The sequence below is a fragment of the Hyaena hyaena genome, unplaced genomic scaffold (genome assembly GCF_003009895.1).
Source record: "Hyaena hyaena isolate Hyena2069 unplaced genomic scaffold, ASM300989v1 scaffold_118, whole genome shotgun sequence".
NCBI lineage: Eukaryota > Metazoa > Chordata > Mammalia > Carnivora > Hyaenidae > Hyaena > Hyaena hyaena.
The window spans coordinates 1,873,123-1,894,266 of record NW_024080751.1 but is presented as its reverse complement, the minus strand read 5'-3'; the positions used below and the strand labels follow the sequence as shown (position 1 = coordinate 1,894,266).

The window sequence follows — 21,144 nt, the reverse complement described above, 5'->3', positions numbered from 1 at the left end:
AAAAGGAAGAGTATCAGGCGTGGGAGAAGTAGCAAGGAGTTCTGACGTCTGCGCGTCTGGAATGTGAGGGGGTGAAATGGAGCAGGAGTAATATTTGAAAAGATAGTGGCAGAAGATATTCCAAGCATTGACGGCAGACATCCAGGCATCGACTCGACGCCCATGATCTCCAAGTGGAATAATTAATACAAAGAAAATTGCACTTCAGTGTGGTCCTGGTCTGTTCAGGCCGCTGTACAGAAAGAGCATAGACGGGGCGGCTTGTGAACAGCGGGGATGCGTGCCTCACAGTCCCGGAGGCTGGAGGCCTGCGATCAGAGTGGCCATGCGCTCAGGTCCCTGGAGGCCCTTTCTTGGATTCCCATCTCTGGACGCCTTGTATCCTCACCTGGCAGCAAGCGGAGAGGGAAGCATGAACGGGCACTAATCCCATCACGGGGGCTCCACTCACAGCCCCCCAGAGCCCCACCTCCTGACACCATCACACCTGAGGCTCAGGTTTCAGCATGTGAATTTGGGGGACACACACCTTCAGTCCCCAACAGGTATTTTAGGGTAAAATGTCTGAAAAACCAAAGCCGCATAGATCTGACAGCAGACAGAAGATGGAACTCCATGGAAGGTATGGTGGTGATGCAGAAGCTGGCTTCTCGCAGGGGCGATGGGGCCCGGAAGTTGGCGGGTGGTGACAGAGGCAAGGCTGTGACCCAGTAAAACTGCCTTTCGGGAAGCACCACGACAGACTCTGCCACAGGCTGTGTTCTTCACGGAGAAACGGACGCTTTGGGATGAAAGCCCAGAAAGAAAAGCCAGGAAAAGATTTCGTAGGTGGAAATAGCCATGAGCAGTGAGGGCGTGACCCCGGGGGGGCGGGGGGAGGAAGAGCCAGGACAGGTACCTGGAGAAAGGGTGCGAGGACTTGGAGGGTCTGGGATGCTCGCACTGTCCTGGAAGATGACAGAAATGGAACTAATACACTACTTGGATAAGACAAAGATCCCTGTCAGAAGATTCTGGAAAATCCCCCAAGGCCACAGTGATGGGCACATGGAGCACTCACCAAGGTAGATGGTATTTCAGTTCATAAAGTAAATCTTAATGTGAGTTACCTGAAGTCTACGTAGAGTCGGACCTTGTACTAAATGGAGAAAAAGATACCTGTCGTAGTAACAGCCAGTTACTTTCCCCTGGGATTTTCATGGGCTCTAATGTGAGTGGAGATGAAGGCATGAGGCTGTAGCCGGATAACTTAATGGCCAGCTCTGTCCAAAGGCGTAGCTAAACTCGTCCACATCCTGGGCATTTCCTGTTTGTATATTTTCACCTCTTCTAATCCGCAAATTTAGGCAATGTTTTTTAATGCCTTAAAAATATAATTTGTCCTTTTCCTCTATTACCAGTGTGAATTTTCAAAAAAAAAATGATCTTTCTTCGGGCGCCTTGGTGGCTCAGTCAGTCAAGCATCTGATTTCGGCTCAGGTCATGATCTCAGTTTGTGGGTTTGAGCCCCACGTCCAGCTCCACACTCTCTCTCCCTCTCTCTCTGCCCCTCACTCACTTGCACTCTCTCAAAAAAATAATTTTAAAAGAAGTCTTTCTTTTTTTTTTTTTTTTTAATATTTTTTATTTATTTCTAGGAGAGAGAGAGAGAGAGCACGTGAGCAGAGGAGGGTCAGAGAGAGAGGGAGTCACAGACTGAAACAGGCTCCAGGCTCTGAGCTGGCAGTCAGCACAGAGCCCGATGCGGGGCTCGAACCCACGAACCGCGAGATCATGACCTGAGCGAAAGTCGGACGCTTAACCGACTAAGCCACCCAGGCGCCCCTAAAAGAAGTCTTTCTTAAAAAAAAAAAAAAAGAGACGGAGTTCTATGATTAAGTTCTAATGTAATTGATGGGAAAATAGAATACTAAACATCAATCCAAAAAATGTCAGAAAAGAGAAATGGAAGGAAAGGGGAGAGGAGCCCCGTATTTTTCTGAGTGAAATGGGGGGGTTTCAAATACATTATTCATTATAACAAATGAAAATAGATGAGCTGCTGCAATTAAAAGAAAACAAATTGACAGGTTAAAGGAAAACCCCAGCTACCTGCAGGTTACAGAGGATCTAAGAAATGTAAAGGTGGAGACAAGTTGAAAGTAGAAAGACGTGGGAAAATACCGTGCAGTCACTCATCAGGAGGAAGCTGGGGGCTCTGTTAACATAATCCTAAATCCGGGGCGCCTGGGGGCTCAGTGGTTAAGCGTCTGACTCTTGATTTTGGCTCAGGTCATGATCTCGAGGTTTGTGAGATCAAGCCCCACATCGGGCTCTGCACCAAAAGCACAAAGCCTGCTTGGGATTCTCTCTCCTCTCCCTCTCTCTGCCCCTCCCCTGCTCACTCGCTCTCTCTCTCGCTCGCTCGCTTTCTCTCTCTCAAAATAAATAAATAAACTTTAAAAAGAGAAAAAGTAGGGGAACCTGGGTGGCTTAGTCAGTTAAGCATCCGACTTCAGCTCAGGTCATGATCTCACTGTTCGTGGGTTTGAGCCCCGCGTCGGGCTCTGTGCTGACAGCTCGGAGCCTGGAGCTGCTTCAGATTCTGTGTCTCCCTCTCTCTCTGCCCCTCCCCCGCTCACGCTCTGTCTCTCTCTGTCTTAAAAATAAGCATTAAAAAATTTTTTTTTTAATTTTTTAATTTTTTCTTCAAAAAAAGAAAAGGTAAAAAAACACCAGAGAGAAATGTTAACAAACCCAAGTGCACCCATGTTTGCAAAGGATAAACCATGGCCACGTTGGTCAGTTCCAAGAGCAACAGATGGTGTTAACACTTGAAAATTACTACATGTAATTCAACACAGAATGGAGGATAGACATCACGTGACCATCAGAATATCAGATGTTAAATTTAACTTCCTTTCAGGTTGAAAATTCAGCAGATTAGGAGAAGGGCATCAAGGGCATTAACCTTGCCAAGGGCGTGCAGCACACATCCAGTCTGCGGTGGGAACGCTCGAAGCCCTCCTTGCCGACGGAACAGGGTGAGGGCTCCCATGGGTCACACGCCTGAGCTTCAAGCCCACGAGGTCAGGCGAGCAAAGGAATAAACATAACCGGCATTCCGCATAGCTTATGTGATTGTGAATGCAGAAAATCTGAAATAATCTGCAGAGAACTTCTTGCATTTAATAGGGTAGTAAGGGGGCTGGATATAAAAGCCATGGCCCTTCTGTGCACCCGGAATAAAGAGTTAGAAAGTGAAATTTGAACCAGATGCCAAGTCCTATAGCTTTTAAAATGATCATCGAGCCAGGGATGAGCCTAACAGAACATGCGCAAGACCCTTCACGTGATTGACAACAATCAAAGACCTTGGAAACCGGGGAAGCAAGTCTGCTCACGACCCAGAAGGGCCGGTGCTGTGCTGACACCACTTCTGCCCACATTTTCCTATAGACGCAACATGACACCCACAAAACTCCCAGCGAATTTTTTTTGTTTGCTTGTGTAAACGGGGGTAAAAAGATGATTTCAAATTTTTTGTTTGTTTTTTGTGTTCTTTGTTGTGTTTTCTCTGTCCCACTGAGTGACAGCTGCCACTCAGGCATAGTCCCAGGGCATGGATGCAAACAAGGGCTTTCCTTCACCACCAGCTACCAAACCGCGGCCCTGCTGCCTGGGGGAGGACCTGCTGACTTTAAATTTTTTTTATGAAAATGCGAAGGGCCAAGAATAGCCCAGAGCGATGCAAAGACGCGGGGCTGGTGGGGAGAGGCACTAGCAGACCACAGCAGACTTGACCTCTGCATTGGCGCCGGGGCCGGACGGTCCTCCGTGCTGGGGTCGTCCTGCGCGCCGAGGGACGTCCGCCAGCTCCCCGGCCCCCAACCCGCGACGCCCGCGGGACCTCCACCCCACCCTTTGTGCAGCCGAAGCTCTCGTCTTTACAAGACGTTCCTGGGGACAAAATCACCCCTTTGGAGAATCACTAAACTACGGTGATTAAAATGAGTGGTTTGGGAGCAAAGACCATCGGATACACAAATGGAGCAGAATAGTGAGCACAGAAAAAAAGAGTTAATGTTTTTTTTTATTTCATCCTCACGGAGGTATCACTTTTGTACAACAGGATTCTCCCGCCTCACATATCCAGTCTGATAAACCTCGTCATGTGCACACGGTGCAGACGCTTGGTTTTTATAAGAGCGGCGCTCTGTGGCCAAGGTCAGCAAACCGCAGCCCGCGGCCAGATCTGACCTGACACCTGCCTTTCGATGGCCTGCAGGCTAAGAACGGTTTCTATATTTTTAAATGGTTGTATAAGTACCTATATTAATAGCCTCGATTTAGTGTCTAAACTATTTAACTATCTGACCCCTTAGCAGAAAGTTTGCCGAGCCCTACCTAGGATAATGGGGGAAAGACCATGTTTCCAGGAAATGATGCTGGACCCATGTGAACTGGCCCCTACCCCACACCACAGCCCAAAACCAATTCTAGGTGGAATTTTTTTAAATTTTTTTAATGTTTATTTTTGAGAGAGAGAGAGAGAGAGAGCACAAGCAGGGGAGGGGCAGAGAGAGAGAGAGAAGACACAGAATCGGAAGCAGCTCTGGGCTCCGAGTGAGACGATGACCTGAGCCGAAGTCGGACGCTCAACCGACTGAGTAGGTGGAATGTTTCTCAGTGCATGTCGAGGGCTTCCTGCCCAGGTTTGGGTCCAGTGGAGAGTTCAGACGGGGACACGGTGAGTGGGGGTGCAGCTGGCAGAAGGTTCTAGAGACATGAAGCGCCTTTTTCCAGGGAGCCATCTGCGGGATAGAAAGTCCCGGGAAGCTCTTGCACAGGCTCTGAAGCACATCCCTCAGGGACCAGCTCGCGGGGACCCCCTAATTTCCCGGTTCTGTGAATCCGTTTCTCTCGCGGCCGGGTCTCTCCAAGCTCCGCCTCCGTGCCGGGTGTTCGAGCTCGGCCGGGCGGGACCACACCGACGGCGACGTGACCCGAACAGATGTGGCAACTCCTCTGCTTCCCTCTCCTCCCTTAGCAACTACGCAAAGGCGGCCTTTATACGGGTACTGCCAGCAGTGCTGGGATCTGGAATAACTTTTTTTTGTGCAGTCTTGCAGGAAAGCTGATAGCAATTCAATTAGAAAATGCAAATGAGGTCACATATTTCCCACCGGAGTGCTGAATCGCCCCTGAGGAATCACAGCAAGATTCTGGCCTCGCAGTAAATACTGAAGATGAAGTTGCGCGCGCGGCTGTCGGCTGACGGGCCTCAGTAGCGTTCGGAAGCGGCAATATGGGACCTGTGGGTATAGTTTGCAGAAAAGAAACTGTTGTTTATGAAACTAATCACTGCCTCTTAATGTGCGCGTCAGCGTTTATGAAAGCCACGCTCAGCCGCGCGGCGCCCACACCCAGCCGGGCCCAGAGGCCGGCACGGCCCTTTCCGCCTCCCCACCGGCATGGGCTGGAAGTGTCCCCCTGAAAAGTGCACGCTGGGGTGCTGACCTTCCGTCGCTGGGAACGAGACTGCGCTTGTAAGCAGGCTGTGCAGACATACTCAGTTGGGGTGAGGTCCTTCAAGGGGCCCCGACCCCGTGAGCGGCGTCCTCATGAAAAGGGGGGGTGAGGACACAGGTGCGCACGCAGGCAGGGCAGAGAGCAGGGGTGCTTCTGTGAGCCAGGGTGGCCAGAGGTCACCGGCAGAGCTCCAGACTCCTGGGGAGAGAGGCCCGGGACGGACCCTCCGCCTCGGCCCTGGGGAGGAGCTGACCCTTGCCGACACTTGGACTTCAGACCACCGGCCTCCAGAACCAGGACAATAAAAGTCTGCTGTCGACACCCTCAGGCTGTGGGTCAGTGGCTCCCGGACACTCTCTCAGCGGGGGCGTGGCCTCACCTGCCAGCCGACAGAGGGCAGACAGGCCCCGTGTGGCCCCTGGGGCTCCAGACGCCCTCAAGTCCCCTTCGCACAGCTGCTCAGGTCCCCAGTGCAGTGAGGACAGGTGTGGCCAAGACCTCGATGCTCCAGGCCCCATAGTCCGTCAGCCTCCCGCTCTGTGGCCGGCCCCCCCATCTCCCGGTCTGCCCCCCCCCACAGTCCGTCTCCCCTGCGTCCTGAGCGCAGGCCGGAGCCCGTTCCTGGCATCGCCAGGGCCCCCGGGTTGGTGACAAGACTGGAGTGGCGGGCCTGGCACAGAGCCAGCTTCTGCCGTCCACCCAAGACCTGAGGCCGCCGGCCGGGTCAGGAAGGCCCCCGGCCGAGCGCCAGAGGCTGCCAGGCCCGCCTGAACCCTGACACCACGGATTTGCGGTTCCATCTGAAGGGCCACATGGGGCTTTCCAGCCGAGGCGTCGCCTTGGGAAAGCACGGAATGGAGTGTCTTCAGAAGGTACCTTCCAGAAGATGCCTCAGTGTGGCTGACGCAGCAGCCCCCCGACACGAGCCGCGGTCGTCAGCGAGGTGTGGGTGGAGCCCGTGGTTCTCCGTGGGGAGCACCCCGCCGCCGCCACGGGCCCTGCTCCAGGCCGGCGCCCGCTGCCCCGGAGAAGCCGGGCTGGCGGGTTTGCGCGCGTCTCTGCGTGTCCGAGACCCAGGCAGACTGCTGGTGGAGGGCTGCCCCCCTTCCGGAGCCTGGGCTCGCGGCCACAGCCCGGTCCATGCCCCAAGGTGCATCTCAAGGGAGGAGCAAAACTTTCCAGACTCACGGCATCTTAACTGCCGGTTGGTGTGAAGGGCACAGTGATCCTTCTCATTGGTGGAAGGTGCGTCTTAGCTTCCTTGTCCATCTGCGTCTCGGAGAACAGCCCTCGGGGCGAGGGTGACATTTTCCCGTCAATCCTGGCCTGCGGTGAGCAGGGGGCACGGGGCGGGTGGGGAGGGGATCAAACGTAGATGATGCTTCAGGCTGTGAACGGCCCTGAACAGGTGCCTGGGTCAACCCTTTCCTTTGCAGAGAGGGGTGGTGATGGGGCGTCTGCAAAGCCAGCGAGAAACCCCATGATGCTGCCCGGCCAGACCCAGTGGGAACACCTCCCTGGGCACCGAGTCAGCAAGACCCGGCTAGAGCGAGCCAGGAAAGTGCGGGTGGCTTGCTGGTGATCCACACGGCACCGTGGGCACCAGACGGCACCGTGGGCACCAGATGGAGGGCCCCTTCCAGGCACGGCTTCTGGGGAGGGAGTCAGAAAGGTCCCAGGTCATTCCCTGGTTCCCTGGGGGAAGGACGACAGAACGCTGCTGAGTCCCCACCAGACGCCTCCCTGCGGTGGGCTCTGTTCTGTGATGGGGCCACCCCGGGAGTGGGGGGGCTGCTGACATGTCCAGGGCTCAGGAAAGTGACATGTGAGCTGAGCCCTAAAATATCAGAAGAAGCCAGCGCTCCCCAAGGAGGCCTCCTCCGCCCCGGCTCCTCCCTCCTCTGGTGAAACCCCTCCGTCTCAGCACAGCTGGGCCTGGGCTGCGAGGTGGCCACACTCAGGCTTCTCTGCGCGCGGCCTCCCTCAGGTGGGCTGAGACGGCGTGCACACATGCGAGCGTGAGCTCTGCTGATGTGCACGTGCCGGGGTGTGTGCCGCTTACCCACGCCCCAGGGCCTGCAGCTCTGGACAGAGCCGGTGTGTGTGTGTGTGTGTGTGTGTGTGAGCATGTGTGAGCATGCATGTCAGCATGTGTGTGAGTGTGCATATTGTGTGAGCGTGCGTGTCAGCATGGGTGTGAGTGTGCATGCTATGTAAGTGTGCACGCTATGTGTGTGAGCGTGCGTGTCAGCGTGTCAGCCTGTGTCTGAGTGTGCATGTTGTGTGAGCGTGCATGCTATGTGTGAGCGTGCCTGTCAGTGTGTCAGCATGTGTGTGAGCGTGCATGCTGTGTGAGTGTGCATGCTATGTGTGAGCGTGCCTGTCAGTGTGTCAGCATGTGTGTGAGCGTGCATGCTGTGTGTGTGTGCATGTCAGCATGTGTGTGTGTTGTGTGAGCATGTGTGTGAGCATGTGTGTGAGCGTGCGTGCTGTGTGAGCGTGTGTGTCAGCATGTGTGTGAGTGTGCATGCTATGTGTGTGAGCGTGCATGTCAGCATGTGTGTGAGCCTGCATGCTGTGTGAGCGTGCGTGTGAGCATGCACCCTGTGGTGTCAACGCGTGTTGAGAGCCTTGGGGAGAACCCCAGAAGTGGGGGCGGGAGGCGTCCACACTGCCCCCTGTAGCTGTTTCAGGAGACAACCGAACCGGGTTTGCAGGGCAGCACAGGCCTCTGGTCCCATCAAGGCCCGGCTCCCAGCTGACAGTTGGTTACATGCACAGTCCTGAGTCCTGCGGAGGTTTGTGGGAACAGCAGCAAAGCAGTCACGGCGCTTTCCGCCACGAGGAGCGCCCCCAGCACGGACAGGGACGCCTGTGACCCTGAAGCCCCGGCTGCGCGCTGACGCGGCCTGGAGCCCGTCCCCTGGGCCCCACGACCGCGGAGGACGCTGGGAACGACTGCAGGCCAGCGCGCGCAGGCCCCGGTCCGGAGCGACTGCAACTGGGCGTGTGCTGGAGCCGAGGCCTGCGGCAGACCCTTCCCACATCCTCACCGAAGCCTTCCAGCATCATCAGCCCCACGAAACTAACCATTTTTCTCCCTAATTGACACCAATGTGCAAAATCCCATTCAGTCCACCGCTAACAACTCCCAGAAAAAGTAACACTGTGTGGCTTAACTTGCTAATTTAATTTAAAAATTTTTTTTACTGCGATTGTATTTCTTCCTGTAAACTGAGGAGTAATTCCGTGAAAGATGTTTGTAACCAAACATGATCTTCGCGGCTCTCCAGAGCGAGCTCTCCACCAGAGTGAGAAGACTCGAGACACTTTGGGTTGTCACGGCTGGGGGGGGAGGGGCTCTGGCACTGAGCGGGTGGGGGCAGGGATGCGGCTCCGCCGGCGGCCACACCCCAGAGAAGGATCCCGTTCAGATGTCCGCCGTGCGGAGGTGCGGAGGCCCAGTCTGCAGACGGGCACTGGGGGCCGGGGGAGGCGGGGGTGGTGAGCCGCGTGCACGCAGGGGCGTGTCTGGACGTCATGGGGTCTCCAGTCCCGCTCCTGGGTGCTCGGATGATGTCCCCGTGAGCGTGATGTCCACACACACCGGCTGCCCTGCTGGCTGCGCCCTCCCCCCGGCTCCAGGGTTCATGTCGTGTCTTCACGGCAGGGGGGACAGGGCTTAAGGGGACAAGGGCTTGAGGTGTTCTCAAAGAGAGACGTGGCCTTGACGCCACTTGGGAGCAGCACACGCCTTCCCAACAAGATGGCGCCGACCGGAAGAGTCCCTGAGCAGCCGACACTGAGCTCTTTCCCACAGGGACGCTCACAGCCCCCCGACCTCGGCGGCCTGCTTGGCCCCGGGTGGGAGGGGTGTCAGGACCGCCCTCCGTGTCTACACTCGCCCCAACCAGCCACAGGGCTGAGCAGAGGGGGGACAAGGGCCAGGCCCAGCTGCAGCTGCACCTCCAGGACCGCCCCCCCCGTCAGGTGTGATCGGGGACGGCACCAGCCCCTCCCTCCCTAAGTGCCCTGGGTGTGACTGAGCCAGCCCCCCCCGCCACCATCACTAAGACTGTCCCCCCAAATAGCTACCTGAGGGTGTAACCACGCGGTTCTGTTCAGGAGACTGCACTCTCCGTGGGAATTTTCAAAGCCACCTCCCCCCCCTTCCTAGAAGAGATGGGAAGTCAGAAGTACCATAGGGGTTCAAGGGGGGAGGCAGCGCCTTCTCCCACGCAGTAGGGCTGCGGACTCCGCTAAGCGCCTCTCAGAACCAAACTCACGCGGACGTTCGTGTCGAATGGCTGCCATGTTCTCTTTGCTGAAGAACGGAGATGCATCTCCGTTGTTTTATTTTCTGTTTGTTAAATACTGTTTTACTTCGTCCAGCCGTAGCTGCCATGGAGAGCAGCCAGAAGGCTGCAGACACTACCCTAGTTAAATATTTTAAATACACGTGCCTGCAGGCAGACAGAAAGTACCGGTTTTCCAATGCGCATGGAAAGGGAAGTAGGAGATGGAGGAATAAACTACTGGCATAGACTTTAGTGCCTCTTTTGTTCAGGATCTGATCACCCTCAGCGGAGAGCAGTGCCGGGTTTGGCGCTTGGGGGCGGGGTGGGGGGGGCGGCGATGGTCCTTTACAGCCGCACCTGTAACCCAGAGCGGCGAGGAGACAGTGAAATCAGGAGGGGCGGCGAGCCAGAGGCTGAGGCAGAAACAGCACTCGAGTTGGGGGGAGGCGGGAGGGGACGGCCCTCACCGCCCTTGTGCCGTCAGAGGCCGGGCCAGTGCACGGCTCAGGACGGCTCGTCACACCCCACTCGGCCCTAGACCACAGGCCCCTGCGTAATCGGCCACCTGGGAGCCCCTGCCCCTGAGTCGTGAGCTTATGGCTGAGGTTGGCACTTGTTTACCAACCAGTAGGGCCATCAGGAGCGGTTGGATGCGTTGCACACACAGGTCCGTGGTCACTCTGTGCGCGAGAGGCCCCAGGTGCCCCCGGAGCCCACCCTGGTCGCCGGCGGAGGCAGCTCGGCTGAAAGGAAAGAGGTACCGGAAAGAGGTCCATGCGGTTGTCTCACGGTGGAAGGAATCTGAGGTGTGAATCATCGGGCGGGTCAGCCGAGGACCTGAGGACAGGGTGGGATGGCCTGTCGGGGACGTCAGGCTGTCTGCCATCTGTGACCCCATCCTCCGGCGCCGGGGCGGCTGGGCCCTCAGAAGCGCAGTTGTTGGGGTCTGGTCCGCGGGGACGCTGGGGCCGTTCCCGGGTCTGGGCCGCCTCCCCGGGGGCAGGGACTTCTGAGCCCGGCTCCGCAGAGTGTCGCACGCTCCCTCGACCCACCGCACTTTGCGGAAGCGCACTCAGGCCCTGCCCCGAGCCCTGGTGTGACGGGCCCCTCCCTCTACCTCGCCCCTGCCTCTAGTGTCCCCGCCTCTAGGAGGCGTTTCCACACCGCTGCGCCCTGCGGGGCTCCTGCTTGACTCCCAGTCCCCCCCCAGCGTGCCCACCGTGCAGACCCCACCTGCAGAGCCTACTGTGTTGGGCCAGGAAGGGGTGCGGCGGGACCTGCCGTCTGCATCCCTGTCACAAGGAAACAGGGACCACTCACCGCCGGATGCCCACCTCACACCAAGATGGCAGGGAAGTCGCTCAGGGAAGGCACCTGGAGGCTCTGCACCGAAGGCGGGCGCTTCATCACTTACGCTCCCTGTTTACCTTCACCTCTGAGGTTTCACGAGTCAGCCGTTTACTTAACAGCCGGTACTCACACTTGGCTTAATAACTCTATGCCCCTAACAGGTGAATGGTTGGATAATAGAAGAATATGATGAATTATAACTTTCTGCATGTCGATTGGAGGTGTGGATGATTATAGCCTTCCCCTGACACGATTTTTCTTTTTTTTTCTCTCCCTTTTCAAAAAAAAAAAAAAAGGCAATCATTTAAATCCTGCCTCAGGTCAGTTTTGCATTATTCACCTTCACTGGTGAATTGATGATGGAGAGAAATGACCCAACTTCTCCCTCATATTGAGGAGTCCCTGAAGACCTCACCTGGGAGTCACGCTCAGTTACACTCATAATCAGACACAGGGAACAATCCTCTGGAACACGGAGGGCGGGACCGGGTGGCACAGGGCTACCAAGAGCGCAGCAGAATAAAGTGCCGATTGAGGGGCCGGTGGGGGCTACGCCCACGTGGGGAGAGTGCCACGCAGGTGGCTGTCGGGGTGCAGGCTTGGACGGGCAGGGTTAGAGGGTGGAAAGCATGCTTTTTTCCAACATGCAACTTGCCCGTGAACTTGGGGGCCTCGGTCTCGCTGAAATGGAAGGCTGTTGTCCTTGGCAAGATGGCCTTCTGTTCTCGGCCGTTACCTCCCACCTCTTTCCCTAAAATAACAACCTCGGTGCCGAGTGCGAGGGCCGAGTCACGCTGTCCCTGGGAAGAGAGGACGCCTGTCTCTGGGACGGGCCCAGCGAGCCTGCTGGGGGAGACCCCCCAGGGCCACACAGGCTGGTCTGGAAGGAACTTAAGGCTACCAGCCCTGGGTCCCCAGGCCCCCAGGTGCCACAGACCGTCTGCAAAGGAACCGGCCCCACACCCTGTGCAAACACGGATGCCATTCTGTCTCCTTGAAGTCAGTGTTCGCGGATGCAGGGAGTCCAGACCCCGGCCGGCAGGGAGAGGACACCTCCCCAGGTCGTGGAGTGAAGCCGACACTCCAGGGGGGCCTCAGCCCCCACACCACCCCCCACCTGCCCAGGTGGCCCCAGAGCGCAGAGCTCACCCAGCCCTGTAGCCCGGAGACCGAGGCCCTCCTCCCTGCATCCTGGTCCCAGAGCTCCATCAGCAGCACCAGTCCAGCACGGAGCACTGCTGGTTTGGACTCGCTGGGGAGAGGCGATCGGAAACGGAAAAGACTTTGTGAATAAAAGCTGATGAAGAAGCAGCAGATTTAGGGCTTCAGGAGTGAGGGTTTGGCTCTGTGCGCCTGCACCGCGAGGCTGGTCTCCCCAGGCGGCCGGGCTCCACACCCTTCACCCGCCCCTTCCAGGAAATGTCCGTAGGTGCGCGGGTCAGGGCGAGCTGTGCCTGGGGCACCTGGGCACCAAGAGCGTGCAGCCCTGAGCAGGGGTGCGGCTGGGGTGTTCGGAGGGGAGGGGAGGGGAGGGCAGGAGGCAGGTGGGGCTGCACCCATGCGTCCAGGGAAACCAACAGCCTAGGTACTGAGGGGACTGGTGAGTGCCCCCCCATCGTACCCTAAACCAGGGCCTGGAGCCCATCCCTCTGGTGGTAGTGCCCTGCCCACCTGGGGGAGACCACTGTGGCAGGCAGCGTGCCAAGCTCAGAGCCAGAGTGGGCTCTCACCCCTGCCCGTGGCCGCAGAGGGCTCTGGGCTGGGCCCATCTAGGGCCACCAAGCCCTGCTTCCAGTGTCTAGGAAGTCTCCTCCCTGGGCTGTCCCCCGCCTCCCCACCCACCACCCTGGCTCGGCCCCGCCCCCACTACCAGGCAATTTGGACGAAATCATTCGCCTCCTTGTGCCTCAGTTTCCTTACCTGGGCTATAAGGTTATGGGACAGGCCTGAGCCCACCTCCCTCACACCCACCCTCTAAACACTCGGGGCTCATTCCAGGCCGAGCCGCCACCCCCAGGTGTCCCCGCTAAGCCCCCCACCCTGCCCTCTCTGCGCCCGTGGGAGTCCAGCCCAGCCTGCAGAGTGCCCTCTGGCGTGACTCCTGGGGCTTCTTCTCCCGGCCGTGAACCTGACAGTAGGGCTAAAGCTCCACCATCTGCCCAATGCCCTGGACGCCAACTTACCACCCACACTGCCCCTGGTAAGGGCTGCTCCTCGCACAGAAGAGGAAGCAAGGCTTGGGGACACGTGGGGCAAAACAATTACTGGCCGGCCCCCCCCCCCGCCGCTGGCTGCCGGAGGGATGCGCTCCGGGCCCTGGATTAGGGTGCGATGGGGCGGGGGCACCACCAGCGCCTCCCCTCCAAACAGCCCAGCCCCACTTGGAGATGAGTTTGGTTGGGTCCAAAGGCCAGTCCATCAGCAGGGACGCTCCCAGCCCCCACCAGTAACGACGTTTCTAGCTTGGATGAAACTGTAAAGACCCGGCGATGGGGTGTGGCCAGCCTATCATGATGCCAGGCTGTTGGTGAGAAAATTGTAGTGTTATAAGCATGCACACAGCGTGCAAACACAGTGTGTACACATGTATACACACATACTTATGCACACGTATACGTGTGTGCACATACACTTATATCTGTATGTGTGCGTACATGTACACACACGTGCCCATATACACCTGTCTGCGTTCACGCACATATAGAACTGCTAGCACAGAGGTCACGCTCATACCGTTGTCCAGCACCCAGGCATCACGCTGGGAAAGTCTGTAGTGTCATCCGTGAGGAAGGAGTTCTCAGAGTAACTGGAAGCCTTACTCACACCTCGTGTACGTGTGCATCAGGGCTTCGGTGCCGTGTTCCGAGTGCGCCCAGGACTAGCGCGTGTCCAGAACAACATGCTTCTTCCGTCTCCTTTGGGGGAACTGATAATCTGCACTAACGTTTCTCCCCGGAGACATGGGCGTGTCTTCCAGGCTGAGGCTGCACGGGTCTGGCATTGATTTTCGCCAGATTTTGTTATTATATGTGTCTCACAGCTTTAAAATAGTAGCAAATATGTGCAATTTATTTAAACAACACTAGGGAAATTAACGCCATGCAACCTCATCCTAAGCAAATGAAGATGAAGCTGTTCAAAAAAAAACAAAACAAAACAAAACAAAACCCAGCTTTATGAAAACTCTTTAACATCCTGAGCCTGAAATACCAAGAACTCAGGTGAGCTCTCTGCCTGCCCGGGCCCAAGCCTTACGGGTGGGGGCAGACCTGTGTTCTCTGCACCGTCATCAGCGGGGAGCCATTGGGGCAGGGGGGCCACAGATGGCCAGCACCCCCTCCCCAGGGCTGTGCTTGTGGCCGGGGCTCCCTGGCATCTCCTACAAGGCCCCCCAAGTCCCACAGGCTCCCCCCATGCTCAAGAACAAACACCAACCATGTCCCTTCTTGGGGGGCAGGTGAGCCAATGCCTGCGAGTTGGGGAGCCCCCAGAGAAGCCACATGGAGGCTCCTTAACACAGGCTGCAGGCATTTCTCCGGGAACATTGACTTCTGCCCAGCCTCCCGCACACAAAACTTGGGGTTGGGTAAAGGGGACGTGACCTCCCAGGCAAAGAGCCCCGCAGTGAGGGGTGGCACTCAGCCAGGTGCTCTGGTCTTGAGGTCTGACTCCCAGATTCAAATCCTGTCCCTACCCACTGAGCTGTGTGACCTGCTGAAGTTACTCAGCCTCTCTGAGGCCCCTCTGTGCCTCCTTAGTAAAGTGGGGTTGAGGACACGTCCTGCTGAGCCGGTGAGGGGGGTTTAGGTGGAGACTGCGTGGGGTGCTTGGCGCCCACAGGCGTCAGCTGCTCATGGGCAGGGAAGGCGGCTGTCTGTGCCGGGCCGTGAGGGGATGGTGTGCAGCCAGGACTGTCCTGACTGTGGTTCTGTGAACAGCAGTCATGGCCACCGGGGATGTGCGCACCTTGCGAGGCCCCTTTCTGACGAGGGTGGGGAGTGGTGGACGAAAGGCTTGTGGTTTTAGTTGCTGCAAACACTCGACTGTAGGGCTTAGGCCGTGAGTCCGCTGGGGGCTGGGGGTGTCCCAGAGGGGGCCTCTCCTTCCCCTGTGGCTCGTCCAGATGGGATTGCCCGTGGATTCGGGAAGAGTTTCCCTTTTCATCAAGTAGGCCGTTTTGTACACATGTATTTAACTTGTTTCTATGCAGCTTTTTTGCAAAAAGAAAAAAGGGGAGGGTCAAGGTCCCGTGTCCACAGAGGCCAGGGCTCAGACAACCCAGGACCATCTTGCTGGGCCTGGAGCTAAGGCAGAGGGGAGGACCCGCCGTGGCTGGAGTCGGGTGGCCTGTGGCCAGGAGCCGTGGGCTGTCCCTGGCCAGGCCTGTCTCGGCCTTGTGAGCTGTGATGTGCAGCCGACTCAGATGCAGTCAGACGAGCACCAGCCATGAAAACAGTGCTGAGGCCCCTTGAAAATGAGCGTGGAGGTGGCGCACGCATAGACGCCATGCACGTGCGTGAGGGTCTGCTGGCTCCTTTAATTATACAAAGTCATATATGTTGTAATATTTAGAAATATAGAAGAAGGTAAAAGGAATAAAGTAAAATTGCGTGAAGCTCACTGGTGATCAGAGAAAACAAAAGTTTCCATTTTGATGTTTCCTTCCAGCCTTTTCTCTGTCCTTAAACACATGCACACACGCACCCGTGCGCGCGCACATGCATAAATAGGGATTTCTCCTACATGTAGACTCTGTTGCCATTCTCCACTTACCACTATTTTATGGACATTTCTTCATGTCCGAATCTTCAAAGGGTAGCTTTTAATGACTATGTAATACCCCAAGATACAAACATAGCATCATGCATCTAACTATTATTTAGGGGCATCTGGGTGGCTTGGTTGGTTAAGTGTCTGAATTCGGCTTAGGTCATGATCTCACGGTTTGTGAGTTTGAGCTCCATGTCAGGCTCAGTGCTGACAGCTTGGAGCCTGGAGCCTGTGTTCAGGTTCTGGGTCTCTCTCTCTCTCTCTGCCTCTCCCCTGGTCCAACTCCTTTTCTATCTCTCAAAAAGGAATAAACATTAAATAATATTAAAACAAAATAAAAATAAACTGTGTTTCCTTTGTGATTTTCCCCATCCTTCAGGGATGTGAAAGCTCTGGTCCACCCTACTACGGATTCTTCTGTGCTTGAGGTTTCTTCCCCCCACGTAATTCTGTAATCCACTTTGCTACAAAGGTGTCTTGCTTGATTTTTTCCCCTAACACTCAGCCACCTTCCCAAGCATCATCCAGTCTTTCTGTGTTGATCTAGGACAGAACAGATTCTCTGAACAGACGCCTTCTCCTTGCGCAGAACTTAACCAGACTTCTCTGACTCTTCTCTCCCCCTCCGACCGACGCTGCAGAAAGGGAAGCCGAGCGCAGGTCTGGCCGCCCGGCAGCCTCCCAACGACACGCTGCTGCCGTGGCCGCAGCACCACAGCGCCAGCGGGCTGAGGAGACAGAAGCGAGACTGGGTCATCCCGCCCATCAACGTGCCGGAGAACTCCCGCGGGCCCTTCCCCCAGCAGCTGGTGCGGGTAAGTGGGGGCTCTCCTGCTGGCCGGGACGGTTTGGGCTCAGACACCCGAAGGGCAGTCTCGTCCTCCAGGGAAGGCGTCCGGCTGGACTTGGGTCCTCTGGCCTGTGCTGATGGAATGGGGCAGGGTGGTGACGTGGGGCATGGCCTTTGGCCTCTGACACCTTTCTTTGCTCACACTCTTTTCCAATTATGACTAAGACACTGGATGGTGGAAAGACGGTGTGTCTGTGCTGGCGTTGATGATGATAGTGGGAAGCCAGAACTTGGGATGGAGGCTGTGACCCCAAATTGGGTGCTTTTGCGGCCCTTGGGGGGGGTGCTCCTTCAATCACGTGCTCCCAACCCCCTCCCCAAGGGTGCTTCGCCTGGGAGGAGGGAAGAATCGGTTTTACAGATTAGCATTTCAGTAGCCAAGGCCATCAACTAGCGTTTCCTTCTTCCCTGGAAGAAAATTGCACCCGCGCGGATGGCCACGCGCCCTTAACTGGCTCCTGGCCCCTGCAAGAGCTCCCTGGGCAGGCGCCTGCCTTCCCCGCTTCGCTGGTTTCACCCGCGCACTCGGAGCAGAGCAGGGCCCCCCCCCGGCCACGCCCGCCACACACACGCAGCCTCCACAAAACCCCACGGATAGGCGCTGCACCTGATGCGGTGACTCGCGAGGGGACGGTGTACTCATCCCCAAGCACGGAGCCCCTAAAACCCTCGGGAATTTCCGCTGGGAGCGCTGGAGGGTCTTTTGATATGTTAACGGGAACGTTTGGGGAGTCCCCTTAGGACTGGGGACTGGTTGCCGGTTGCCAGGGGAACAGAGTTGGCGGCCTGAGGCCTTACTTTCAGCCCCGCCCCCAACACCTGGGAAGGGGCAGGGCTGGAGGTCAAGTCCGAGTCGACCGCCAGGGGCAGTGATCTAATCAGCCAAGTCTGTGCTGAAGCTTCCAGGAAAACCCGGAGGGACCGGTTAGGAGAGCCTGGTGTTGGTGGGCACGGGAGCGGCGGGGGAGGGCAGGGGGGGGGAGCCTGGCCCTGCGCGCGCACCGTCCGCTGTTCCTGAGTCCTGCTCTATGATGACCTAGCGAGTAGACGTGCTCTGAGCAAGCGCAGGGTCGTGGGCACCTCCGGTGCACAGCCCGTGGTCGGGAGCACAGGAGGCAGGCCCTCTGGGTGGGACCGAGCCCCTCCCTGTGGGGCGGACGCTGCTCTTTTGCGCAGCTCGTGTCAGGATAAACTGTGGCTAAACAGTAGTCACCCAGGCGGTGTGGCAGAGCTGCTTGTGGGGAAGCCCCCATCCTGGGATCAGAAGGGTGGCATGTGTGATGGTCGCCTCAGGGCGCAGGGGAGACGCAGGAGAGTCCTTCCGACCCTTGGGGAGAAGCCGCCCTCTGACCTCAGCCCCCCCCCACCCATGAGATGGGGCCTCAGGCTTTCAGGAGAGCCTCCGGCCCTTGCGTGTCCTGACTGTTCAGAGGTAACTCTGGTGCAGGCACAGACTTGAGCGAAACCCTCAAGACGTGAACCCCAACCTGGGGGTAGATTCCCAGGATCCCGTGCTCAAGGTCAGTCCGCCGACCCCAAGCCCCCGACAGGAGGAGGGTGCTGCTGACTTAGTTCTGTGGCCCCACGTGGGGACCCGTCGCGTCTGACCAGCACTTGTCTAGCTGCCTAAGGTTTCTTGCTGGGGATTCATTTGTAATACAAGTTTATTCTCAGAGGAGATTTTCTTTTCGGTCCCAGCTGCAAAGCTGGCGTTGGTTACAAGGGAAGCTGACTGTAAGGCAAACATAAGGCCAGGAAAACAGAGCTGTCAATGTCTGGCTGCACAATTGTCACCCTCAGAGCCTGAAGCCTGCCCGGGACTTGTTTCTAAGGGAGGCGATGAGCAAACACCAGTGTTCCAAAGAGTCCCTAGGACCCACAGCTTTCTCTCCAATGTCATCAGGATGGAAAGCAAATTGGAAAGGGAGCACGTTTTTCATCGCGTGATTCGGTCTTATTTAAGGCCCTGTGCCTGTACTACTCAAAAATCAGCTGAATGGGAAGCGGTTGCTTTAACTCAGGGGTCGGCAGCTTCTTCTGTAAAGGCCAGATCGTAACGATTTTTGCAGCCAACCAGGTTCGGTTTCAAATACCCAACTCTTTCTCATATGAAAGCTGCTGTAGGCGATATATAAACTATCGCCATGTCTGTGTTCCAATAAAACTTTATTTACAAAAACAGGCACTGGGCCAGATGTAGCCTGTGGGCCCTAGTTTGACAAGTACAGATTCAGCTCATTTCCCAGCGTCTGGGAAGGTCTGCCCTGGTCCACTTCCCGGCACTTGGCAGGAACTTTATAGTGAGTGTGCGACCTTGTACCGAGTGCCGAGGGCTCTGGTCTGCTCACACACCGCAGGGCACATGCGTGATGTCAGGCCGCATCCTGGCACTTCTGGAATGTTCTGCTGCGCCCATCCGTACACAGGCTGTGAAGGTACCGGGAGAGGAAGCCACTGTAGGCAGAGCCCCTGACCCACAAGGACTCTCAGCGTCCATGCCCTCCAGGGTGATGGAGAACAAGACACTTCTGTACTTTCTGCCCGAGGGACCCGCCGTGGTCTCAGGGGCTGATTAGTCAGAGCTGGAGGCGAAAAGAGCGAAGTCCCACCCACAAGCCGTGCACTCGGCTCCGACACGGCCGTGGCCATGGACGTGTTGACGGGGCGGTGACACAGGGACATCCATGTGCCCTGACGGGGGCCGTGCTGCGTTTCCATCTGCACAGCCGCAAAGCGGGGGACTGGCCCCGCACCCAGTGCACAGAAACCGTGCAGAACTGGGCTTGGGAGCACAGCAGAGGGCAGGTACAGAGCCCCGAGGACCCCCTTGCCGCGGACACATCTGACCTGGACACGGGACAGGAAATGGGAGCGTGGCCTTAGGTGTCCGTAGCCCAACCTTGCTGTCTCCTGGCCTCTCTGCCCCATGTCTGTGTTTTGGAGCAAATCTGCCCTCCGCCCCTCAGACACCCTGAAGTGCCCAGCAGCCCCCGTTGGGAGGGCGGGCAGCCTCCATGCCGGGCACGGCTGCTCAGAACCGGGCTGTGAGCTGAAGGATAGGGTGATGGTTTGTTCACTGACTGCTATAAAAGTGTTCCCAGAATTTCAGAACTGAGCACAAGAGAGGTTATTTCCTGCTCCTGTGAAGGTCGTCAGGAGGAGGGGCCCCTGTACCCTGGTCACTAGGGGCCCGGAACTCTAGGCTTGGCCGTTGTGTGCATCGATTTTGCCTGAGTTCCATTGGCCAAAGCCAGGCACGTGGCCATGCGTCGTCGCAGGGAACACGGAGAAATGTGGGCCAGCTGTGCGGGGGCGGGGGGGGGGGGGGGGGGGGGGAAGAAAGGCTGTCTCTGCTCCTGGAAGGTTCCCAAGGTGAGAGCAGGTGTGTCCTTTCCTCTGTGACGGCTCCACTCTGCCCGGGAGACAGGATGAGGGGTGCCCTCGTCCAGCAGCCAGAGCGGACTCACTAGCCCCCCAGCCTGTCTTCCTTCACCCCACTGCCCCGCTTTGTCTTCCCCACAGCACCTAGTACCACGTGACTTCTGACTGTTACTTGAGCCTCTGAGCACCGGCCTCCTGTGCCTCTAGTCTTGTAAACAGTAGGCACTTCATTTGTGGGATGAGAGATGGAAGCAAGCCCAATGGTGGGCGCTGTCTGGGCACCCGTCGGCTCACACACGGCGGTGGCCGCGGCACCGGGGTCCCGGCAGAGTCCCAGCCCCGCCTGGCGGGTTTCAGAGTTGCTCGTGACGGTGGAGCACGTGCCCGCAGGACGTCCCGTCTGCCTCCTGCCTCCGCTGGCAGACGGCCTCCCAAGCGGAGCTGGGATCTTATGCAGAGACGGGTCTTCGGCAAATGGAAAACAACCTCCGTTAACAGCTTCTGTAAGAGATTCGCCTTTTCCAAGTGGACTCCCAGTGATCATGTAAGAACTCCGCACAGAAGCACGCACACACATGTGCACTCACACCCCACCCCACATGATAGCACACACGTATCACACCCACACTCTCATGTGCTCACTTCCTCCCCCCCTCCCCCCGTTCCCCCATTCAGTTCTTACATAGCCCAGGCAAGGGTTTGGGGGTGCTTCCTGCCCCTGTCTCTGTCTGCAGGAAGTTGATGAGCTTCCTGTCCCTGTTTGGGGGGAATTTGCTCCAGAAAGAGGCCCTAGTCGCAGCAAATGTGAATACAGCTTGATGGGGCTGGGAAGCCAAGCGAAGAGCACTTTGAGGTTCAGCGGGGATCAGCTGCAATTCTGTGCTCATTAAGGCATTTCATTCTGATAAAATATGTTAAATGAAAAACTGGGCGGGAAGAAGCAGGCAGAACGTTCTTCCCGAAAAACTACTGTTAATTACAGGC

The 21,144-nt window shown here is 57.1% G+C and overlaps 1 protein-coding gene across 1 annotated transcript in view; it reads left to right on the top strand.

The window, feature by feature from the left end:
• CDH4 (cadherin 4) overlaps positions 1-21,144 on the top strand; it is a 514,294-nt gene that overhangs the window by 373,381 nt on the left and 119,769 nt on the right. The window contains exon 4 of the mRNA XM_039237054.1: positions 16,571-16,744. Coding sequence (XP_039092985.1) covers positions 16,571-16,744 — 174 coding nt within the window. The remainder of the gene's footprint in view (positions 1-16,570; positions 16,745-21,144) is intronic.